The sequence below is a fragment of the Mustela nigripes genome, chromosome 4, assembly GCF_022355385.1.
Source record: "Mustela nigripes isolate SB6536 chromosome 4, MUSNIG.SB6536, whole genome shotgun sequence".
Classification (NCBI taxonomy): Eukaryota; Metazoa; Chordata; class Mammalia; order Carnivora; family Mustelidae; genus Mustela; species Mustela nigripes.
Genome location: NC_081560.1, coordinates 10,943,064 through 10,953,624, shown reverse-complemented (window position 1 = coordinate 10,953,624; position 10,561 = coordinate 10,943,064). Strand labels below are relative to the sequence as shown.

Below are 10,561 nucleotides of genomic sequence, written 5' to 3'. Positions count from 1 at the left end.
AGCGGGCCACCCAGGAGCCTCTATTTTTTTTCATTTTAATGTTCAAAGTGGAAATAAGTACTATGAGGGCAGATGTTTTATTATGTTTATTATGTATTTCCCTCTGTAGCAGGAACTGGCCTTGTAGTATCTGCTCAATAAATGTCGATTGAATGAATTTATAGGTGACCCAATGACCTGATTGGATGCCCAAATTTGGGACATGTATCTTACGGATTTTATAAAAATTTTATGATTTTATGACTGTTAGGCAACATTTCCATGATCTTTTCATAAAAGAGGGCAGATAAAACATAAGGGATTTTAATTTAACTTGGAAAAGTATTTTCCTAGTGGCTTCAGCTAGTTTTTAGTGTTAAAAAATATTTAAAATTCAGTAAGGTCACAGATCTTTATTATCTTTTTAAAAATTTTTTAAATTTATTTTTTATTTTCAGCATAATAGTATTCATTATTTTTGCACCACACCCAGTGCTCCATGCAATCCGTGCCCTCTATAATACCCACCACCTGGTACCCCGAGCTCCCACCCCTCGCCCCTTCAAAACCCTCAGATCTTTATTATCTTATTCCCTGTCTCACAGAGACTGTAAATGCAAAAGGGGGAGTTTGAGCACTGGAGAAAATAGTTTCTGATACCCCTTTTATCAAAGCATTATGTATCTAATGTATAGGCATCTATAGTTTCTGTTTTAAATTCCAGTTGTTTTTTTTCTCCCCTGTATGGCTCAATTAGCAAGTGCATTTAAACAGATTGTGAAGATTAATGACTGTTGCATTATTCCTGCTAGGTAAAAAGCAAACTGCTGCCCTCGTGCCTACTTTCTGTTCCTCCTGGGAACACTCAGGGATGGGGTGTTTCATCTGAGCAACACTCAGACGTGGGGATGTTTCAGACAGTAAGTAAGTGACCCATCAGTATTGACTTGTGGTCCCAACTTCATCTTGAATTAGAACCAAGGCTTCCTTCCAGTCTAGGGAAGCATTAGGGAGTCGTCCTTTTCAGGGGTCTCTCTTGGGTACCTTGTGATATTAATTTTTTCCCTAATTTATCCCTGTGTTCAATCAAGAGGAATGCATATTTTCATATTGTATAGGAGGAACAGGGGCTCTTCATCCATTCTTTTGGGGTGAGAAAGAAAACAAAAGCAGCTGTGGACATGCAAGAGCTTGTCTGACACACTCACAGCGAGGCACTGTTATTCAATCCCCTGTGCATTAACAATTTATAGAACATCCACCTCAAACAAGAGCACTCTTGAGACCATGATGAAGCAAGACAAAAATGAGGTCCCTGGGCAACCACACAAGACCAAATCCCTCTTTCTTGTCTGAAATGAGGACCTGCTACTTTTTTCAGGAAACAATTATAGCTTTATGAGCACTTCAGTTAGCCCCACCAACAGATGAGATTTACTGAGATGATCATAGAGTTGCTTTTGCTTCCTTAGACTCTCCCCAAAATTATCCACCCAAAGCCCTTTGAACACCCTTTAACTGAGATGCCCAGTTCCTGCTGTGTTTAACCCTCGCTGCAATCTAACTTGTTGAACTACAGCTGTGTTGCTGGGGGGCTCTGGCTGGAGGGCAGGGATTCCATCATCTGTTATGACGTGGACATTCTCTCCACCCCATCGCGCTACACGCTCTTCTTTATTCAGTACCAGAGATCCACCTGGTGTTATCCGATGGTCGCTCCAACAGTACTGACACGACTCAGCTGTTTGCCTTTTTATAGTTTCATTTCAGTTTCCTATGAGGATTGAGATTTAAGTCCGCTCTGCATTTTGATTGTTCGCTACCAGTGGTCAAACTCACAGTGCCACAGGTTCTTGTGAATTGATGTCCAAAGCCTTGGTTGAGGCTTAGTATTGTTTCCTTGGTACCAGTTTGGTCTCAAGGCTGCTCTGACAGTGAGAACAAAAGGAGAAACGCGATGTTAAAACAAAAAACAAAAAGCAAAAAGTTGGCGTTGCCTCTCTCTCCAAATCTTGATAGAGGCTAAGGGAAGAGTTTATGAACTCTTTCAGGTACCTGGCTCTTATTGAAAGCACAGACACTTTGTAGATAACAGGAAGAGGCATTGATATAACCCGTTACATTTACTTGGCCCTGTATTACAGGTTGTGTTGAGGAAGGGAGGGATGTCTTCTGTGTTTGTGCGGTCTCTTCTGGACTGTGTGAGCTCACTGTTTTTATGTTGTACCTTTGATCATTTTGCCCTCCTTGTTCCCACCCTTCCCCTTACTGTCTGCCTCCCACCTATGTTATTTCAGATCTCAAAGTACACTAAATAATTTTGGAACTCTGTGAAAATGAATTTTATGTCAAAATTTAGGCCATTCATGCAAAGAAATTTTTGGCATCTACATGTATTTCTTAATTATGTATGTTTGAATTGGTGGGGCTAACTGAAGTGCTCATAAAGCTATAATTGTTTCCTGAAAAAAGTAGCAGGTCCTCATTTCAGACAAGAAAGATGAATAGAAGTAACATGTAATGGCCCTCATGTACACATATTTGTATTAATATAATCCTTGGCTTCTGGTACTGTCATCATAGCACAATGCATGGTTTATTTTTAATTTACTCATTCATTTATTCCATTTTTTCTAATATACTGAATACCTATAAAACTAAACATCCAACATGATGATAGAACATTAATAATAACTTACTCTACACAATCTTTCCTCACAAAGAAATTCTGCTTCTTTATAGTGTTCAAATATACAAGAATCCAAATGTATCAAAAGAATTTCTATAGCTCTCTTGAATTGGATGTGGAGTGTGTGTGTGTGTGTGTGTAATTAGAAGATGTCTGAAAAGACAAGAACAGACTCTTCTTCAGTGAAGACAAACAAATGGCTAGAAAACACATGAAAAAATGTTCATCATCATTAGCCATCAGGGAAGTTGAAATCAAAATCACATTGAGATACCTCCTTACACCAGTTAGAATAGCAAAGATTAACAAGACAATAAACAACATGTGTTGGAGAGGATGTGGAGGAAGGGGAACCCTCTTACACTGTTGGTGGGAATGCAAGTTGGTGCAGCCACTTTGGAAAATAGTGTGGAGATTCCTCATAAAATTAAAAATTCAGCTACGCTATGACCCGGCAATTGCACTACTGGGTATTTACCCCAAAGATACAGATGCAGTGAAACAAAAGGCCATATGTACCCCAGTGTTCATAGCATCAATGTCCACAATAGCCAAACTGTGGAAAGGGCCCTTCAACAGACGAATGTATGAAGATGTGGTCTACATATGCAATGGAGTAATACTCAGCCATCAGAAAAGAGGAATACCGTTTTTTGCATCAATGTGGATAGGACTGGAGGAGATTATGCTGAGTGAAATAAATCAAGCAGAGAAATCAAATTATCATGATTTCACTTACGTGTGGAACATAAGAAATAACACTGAGGATATTAGGAGAAGGAAAGGAAAATTGAATTGGGGGAAATAGGAAGGGGAGACAAACCATATGAGACTGTGGACTCTGAGAAACAAACTGAAGGTTTTAGAGGGGAGGTGGATAGGGTGATGGGTGAGCCTCATGGTGGGTATTAAGGAGGGCACCTATTGTATGGAACACTGGGTGTGGTGCATAAACAATGAATCTTGGAACACTGCATCAAACTAATGATGTATTCTATGGTGACTAACATAACACAATAAACAAACAAACAAAAAGAATATGTCTGAAAAGTAGAAGATCCTTGTCTACCATACTTGGAAGATTGACTTCAAGGATGAGTGTCAAAGAAAGAAATATTTTTCAAAATGGAAGCTGAGCAGGGGACCAAAATCTTCAAAAGAATAAGCATAGATGTGATGTAGTCTTGAAAGAAGGGATAGCATGTGTTACTACTGTCAGCAAAAATAGTCAACATCTAAGACATTATTTGGTTATCTATTGGCTTGCTAAGCATACAGATTAGGAGAGGTTGGGATATCAGCTGGGCACATTGGTTTAGGGACTAAATAGAGTAATCTGTAAGGTCAGTATGTGAGAGCGGAAGGATATTCCTTAGGGAGCTCTATCTGGCCTTGGATTTGGACAATGGAAGAAAGTAAACAGACAGGGAAGGAAGAGCCACCAAAATACTACAAATAGCAAGACACAAGAAATCTGGGAGCCTAAAGATAATCCCCTAGATAGTTGGCTGCTTATCCAAAATATGGTGGGACAGGAGGGGGTAAACAGCAGAAAGCAGATTATGACGTTCAGGCAAAGTGGCAAAGAACATAACAAGGAGACTGACCAGTGGATAGAAATCCTCGGACACCATCTGGTCTCATATAGAACTAAAACTTGCTAAAATTGTAAATGAATAAGAATGCAGGCAAACATACAAACCCATTATGATCTTGAAATGCTTCCTGGAATTGGGACAAATATCATATACCTTTTTGGGAAAGAACACTGGTTGGCCAACTTCAGGCAACTCCTTTTCAGTGTTCTTCACTCAACAAATATTGAAAATCTGCAGAGAGTAAGCTTAATCTCAGATACATGGTGAGATCGGGGGCAGGCTTTGCTTTTTGTGGAACACATGAAGAATTGAGAACATGAAGTATGATTAGCTGGAAGATACTTGGTATGGCTAGAACCAGAGAGTAATGCGGAGATATGATGAACCGGGACACAGGTGGATCCCAATATTGGAAGGCATCATAAGCCATTTGAAGGATGTTGGTTGGGGCATATCTTAGTCAATATGAGGTCACTGGAGATTTTTATTTGAGTTTATTAAAAATTTTTCAAATACATGCACAAGGTAAAAAATTAAATAGTACAGGAGGACTTGAAATGAAAAACACAGTTTCCCACCCCACCCCTTTTAACCCTAGACCCATTTCCTAGAGGCAATGCATTTAACAATTTCTATTTTTAGATCTTCTGTTGACTAACTTGCTAACATTAAATAATATGTCTGGACAACAATTCTTGACTTATTAACTTTAGACAATCTTTAATAATTTCCCATTACAAAAGATAAGGATTTAACTGACACTACCCCTGGCTTTCCTTTGCTTATCCTTTCCCAATTTTTGATAGATACGCCATTTTTAGACTTCTATTGATTTAATTTATAACTTTGGACAGTATATTATCCTCCAGTTCTTGTCCCATCAACTGCAGACTTTATCTTCTCATTCCTACTGTGACTATCTAAGCAGCCCCAGTCTTCCTGCCACTTCCCTTCCACAACCAGTTTTCAACCTCTTTAATTCTTAACTTGTCAGAATTAATTATTTTCCATTTCAGTTCTGAACAAAACAGTAAGCCGTTCATGTTTGGTCTCTAGGCTGATCAGAACACTGAATACCAACAAACAGCATCTGCATTACTTTGGCTAAGTAAATCGTGTTTACTGAGAGCTGACATTTTCTCCCATACATATTCAGTGTTCATGAGCCTGTGCCACTTGTAAGGAGAGGTACCTACCGCCAATGTCCAACTGAGGCTCTTCTTACATCCTGTGAGTTTTTGTTGTTTCACAATTGGACCTGAATGTCTTGACACATTTCCATTTTCTTTTTGCTGAGTAAAGAATGTATGTCTCCATACTCTCAAACATTCCAGCTTCTCAAAGAAACTATGGAACAGAATGCACACTTTCTCCAAAGAGGCTGAGACGGTGTATTCTCATCTAAAATGGGTTGCTAAAATGACACATCCTGCTGGACAACTCTCACTCTAGAGTGAGACAGCCTGCGTGAGATGCATTGTTTTCTGGATTCTATATTTTCCTCTTTCCTTGGGTTTCCTTTTTATTTTGTCAGAGAACTTCCTCAGTGTACTTCCTCAGAAAGGATTCAAAGTAGGTCGACTGAAAAGTTGCATGTCAGAAAATGTCTTTATTTTGACACTACTTGAGGCAGTTTGGCTTGCAATAGTATTTCGAGTACAAAAATCTTCCTTAAGCGATTGCTCCACTGGCTTCTAGCATTCAGTGTTGCTAATGAAAAATCTGCTGCCAGTCTATTTCTTATTCATTTTTTGGATGAGCTAATGGTGATGACTTAACTTTATTTTCTCTGTGGACCCTTTTAATATCTTCCCTGTATACTTAATATTCCAGAAGTTCACAAGATTCTGTCTAGATACAGGTTTCATTGGGAACCCTCAATCTGGAGACTTAGTTCTTTTTGTTCTTCATTTTTTTCCATTTTACTTCTTCACCTATATTTTGTGTGTTCTCTTTTCCAGATAGTCCTACTGCTTAGATATTGATTGTCTAGATCTTTTCCTTTCCTCATTTTCTCTGCTATTTCTTTTTGTTCTATATCTAAGGGGCTTCCTTCAACTTTATTTTCCGGCCTGCCTATTGGATATTTTGGGCAGTTTAATTTCACTTTCAAGGGCTCTTTTTATTCTGTTTCTTCTTTGTTTGTAGCATTCTGAACTCGTCTTACAATTACACCTGCAATCTCTCTGAAGATACAGATTTTAAAATTATTCTTTCCATGTTCACTTTGTTTCCTCTAGAGTTCGTTGTATTTTTCAGGTCTCCAAATTCTAACTGGTCATTTTTCTTATCTGCTCCTCCCGTGTCCTCTCCCTTCAACCCCCGATGCCCAGAGACTGGGGATTCCTAGCTGACTATTTGCATTTAAGAATCAAGTAACTGTTAACTGTTACAGGGGTTGGCATGGGTATCCCCTGCCAGTGTATGGTTGGGTCTGTTTCCTCCAATAAGCCTCTTATCGGACTAGAAGCACTTGGGTCACTTGAGCAGGGGTTTCCATAGTCAGAGAATTAGCTGATAGGCTAGGGGGTCACGTATTTCGACAAAAAGAGAAATTTTATTCTGGGACACCAACTCCTACCTCTCCTCAGGCAGTTTATTCAATTTCTATACAAACAATTACAAGAACAGTAGATTTTTAATGGATACCAATAATGGTCTGCCTCTGTTCTAAGCACAATGGTTGGGGCAGGGTAGGATTGGTTTCACTTTTACAACTGGTATAATTCTTTATAGACTTTTCAGGTGCTCACTTTTCTTTGGGATTATGTTGTTCAGATCAGCTTCTATCTGAAAGATACCTTCAGTCTTTCATTCATTGTCATGCTTCATCCTCTTTCTCTCTTTCAGAAATGTGTTGAGATGTTCTTCACTTATAATCAAATCTGTTCAGTTTTCTTTGCCGAGATGTTTTCACTTCTCTTTTGCATTTCTTGACTTCAATTTCAGTGGGGCCTGGGGAGGGAGGGGAGGTAAACTTATATGCTCAGTTCATCATCTTATAGTCAAAGTCCCACTGGAAGCATTAAAACAGGGGAGTGACATGAATAGCTTCCTATTTTAAAAAGGTCCCAGGGGCCATAATGCTAAAAATGAACTAAAGAGGGTCAGGGTGGATACAGATATTATTCTAGAGGACTAAGAATCTGATTTCCTTGCTGAGAACATGCAATGTCTGTTCTGGGGGTCAGGTGCTTTACCAAAATGACCCATCATTCAAATCCCAGTGCACTACCAGAATGCTTTCATGGTGCACTGGTGATGATAAATGAAACCTGAAAAAACAGGAATCTAAAAGACCTCATGATGCTAAAGTGGTCTCTGTCTTTGCAAAGTACCTTAGGAGCCTACCTCAAGTACTTTCTTTGAACTGGCATTTGGGAGACTCAAAGGGACTTTCTGTTCTGGTAAAACTCGATGAGGGGTGAGTACAAACAGGCAAAGAGCTGGCAAGTAGGGACATAAAGATCCTTCTGTTTGCTGGCTGGTCTCTTCACTGACTCATTTATTGCACATGCAGAGTACTGTAGTTACAAACACCCATTCTGTAATCAGAGTGCCCAGGTTCAAATCCCAGGTCTACTATCTATTGGCAGTGTAGACTTAGGCAATTTACTTGATCTCCTCAAAACTCAGTTTACTTATTTCTAAAATGGGAGCAATAAATTTCCATCTCATAAGACTATTGTGAAGATTAAATTAAATAATCTATATAAAAGAACGAGTATAGTATTTTGCATTGTAATCAAATAAAATTTTGGGTCAGTCTTATCCAGTTATCTGGTTCAGAAGTCAAGATTTCTCTCTGTGTGTGACTTTATCTGCCAAACTGGAAAGGAACTCTGGGCAGTGATAGGAATCTGTGTCGCCATGGAAACATAAACACCACACCTAAGCCAGATGCCCATCATCTCTAAAGACAAATGCTCTCCTGGATTTGCTCTGATTTTTCAAGTGACTCCCACTTCTGATTTAATCAAAGAAGGAATTCTACCTGAAAGATGGAATTGAATAAAGAGACCAAACTCCAAGTAGCTATTAAGGCCCCCGTTATGAATTTAGAGCCTGTGGATCCTGTCGATCCTAGAGCTTATAAAGCAACAGACCCCAATCCTTCCAGAAGCTGATGTATAAGGTGTAGGGTGGGATGGATGGGTCACATTGCATCTGTGAATGCTCTCTAAAGGGGCAGTCTAGCTCTGAAATGCCTGATTAACGTTAATTAGTAATAACGGCAGCTGGCCTTTTCTCAATACCTACCAACGGCCAAGCACTCTTCTAATTCCTTTTAGAGGGAACTTAAATTTAATCCTCACAATAATTCTATGAAATAGATCCCATTTTATAAGGAGTTTGTCCAGAGTCATGTGACCAAGAGGTGGAAGAACCAGACTTTGGATGCAGGGAGTCTACTCTGAGAGATGATGGTCCTAACGTCCCAGCTGAGGCGAGAAGGGTTGTACTCAGCTCACTACTCTGTGGCCCAGCAGAACATATAAGAATCCCTCCACTCACAATCCTCTTCAGAACGATCAGTCTGAGTCTTCAGGACAACCCTGACAGGAAGGCATTTTTGTCCTCATCTCACACAGAAAGAAACGTGAGTAGAGAGAACAATGACTTTCCCAAGAGCTAATGCTAGCTGTGGGCTCTTTCTACTATACCAGACTGCTTTTCAAGCTCTTTGAGTACTGCCCAAGACACAGAATATCAAGGAACTGTCTGAGTATCCTGGTAAATTTGTGTTTCAGTGGATTCTATGGTCAGGTTTTTGGAAAAACTCATCAAAAAACAAAAGTCCAGAGAGTCCTCGGCAAGTCAGAATGAGCACCACCCCCAAGGACCATGGCCCACAGTGGTGAACCAAGGGCTGGCATAGAAGCTCTCAGAACCAGGCCAGTATGGGGCCAGGAGGGAATCTGATAGCTGAGAGCAGAGGAATAAGACTCAAACAGAAGGTCTGTCTCCTAAGAAATTCTGATTCCCCATTTTGCTGTGTTCTTAACCCACTTTCTAGAGATGGAGCTATCAGGTATTAAGATATGGGGGCAATGAGCCAAGAGGGCAAGGCTAGAACCCTAAGAGACAGAGGTCGAGGAGTGAATCCCCATCTCTGCCTACCTCCCCAAACCTCTCTACCTGCCACCTCGCTGGGCACTCCTTACATCTGTGTGAGGAGGTATAATTTCATAATATTTTCCTTCCATTCAGGCAGATAGGCCAGGCTGGTAGCCACTTCCTTCTGGATAGGCCAGGCCCAGGCCTCAAAGAACGGAGCCAGATTCTTCTGCACTTGGTGGGAGAACATCTTCACCCACAGATTCATTTTGTCCACATTGTCTGTGGGCAAGTTGGTCTGGTTCCTATACTCAGTGAAGAGACGGATGAATGGCTCCCAACCAAAGGCCTCCTGTAGCTGGAGAGAGAAAGCAGCAGCAGAAAAAGACATTTAATCCACAGAAGGAAGTCCCAACAAACACTGTCATCAACGAATAGAATGTATTGAACCCCTAAACACTGGCTTTATTTCTGTCAGTGGCCATGTCTGCAGCTCTTGCTGCCGGCCTCATGGGCTGCCCTTCCTGCCTTATCTCAGTAGGGCGTCTGATCGAGCACGGTGCTCAGCCCAGAGCAGACACTCAAGAAAGGCTGGCTGTGGAGACACCTGTTAGGATTATTATCAGTATTTACCACCTATGTCATTACTCCTGTAGCTCACTCCATCATCAAAGTGTCGGCAGGGTAGCACACAAGGATTTAAAGCTGGCCGAAGTGAAAAAAAATCCTTGTATCTTTCACAGCTGCAACATTAAACCCCCATAACTGGGGAACTGTCCCTCTCTCCCTTACCCTGACATAACCTGCATCAGTCACAGGTCTGTGCCAATCTGCAAGGCTACTGGTGTGGCCTCTCAGGAAAAAAATGTGAGCTCGGTAGAAACAGAAGTCGATGTACAGTCTAGGTGGACGGAATGAAGTTAAGTAAGACACGATTTTAGGAAAAGGCAGCTGTCCCGAGGCCACAGGGAGTAGCCCCTGTGAGGCCCGGTTATGGCTCCTTACAGTTAGGACGACACTAGCAGTTCTCTGAAACGCCCTTAGCTGGACTGCACAGGTGAGCAGCTTTTGTCCCTGGGGTGAAACGGCCCAGGGAGGAGACTAGAGTCTCCCGGCAGTTTCGCTCTCATTCCCAGGGCAGTGGGTACACCCAGAGAGGTATTCGGGCAGGTGGAAGAACCCGGCTGGAGAGTGAGTTCCAGAATCCCAGGTGGTGAGACTCTGCATGGTGGCCTGG

The 10,561-nt window shown here is 41.1% G+C and overlaps 1 protein-coding gene across 4 annotated transcripts in view; it reads right to left on the bottom strand.

Moving 5' to 3' along the window:
• Positions 1-4,745: 4,745 nt before the first annotated feature.
• TCAF1 (TRPM8 channel associated factor 1) overlaps positions 4,746-10,561 on the bottom strand; it is a 45,487-nt gene continuing 39,671 nt past the window's right edge. For 3 of the 4 annotated variants that reach the window (XM_059396208.1, XM_059396206.1, XM_059396209.1), the window contains exons 8-9: positions 9,432-9,682; positions 4,746-7,221 (exon numbers count right to left, since the gene is read on the bottom strand). In XM_059396208.1, coding sequence (XP_059252191.1) covers positions 7,212-7,221; positions 9,432-9,682 — 261 coding nt within the window. In that variant the 3' untranslated portion in view covers positions 4,746-7,211. Of the gene's footprint in view, positions 7,222-9,405; positions 9,683-10,561 lie in introns of all 4 variants that reach the window. The other variant, XM_059396210.1, reaches the window with a different exon arrangement.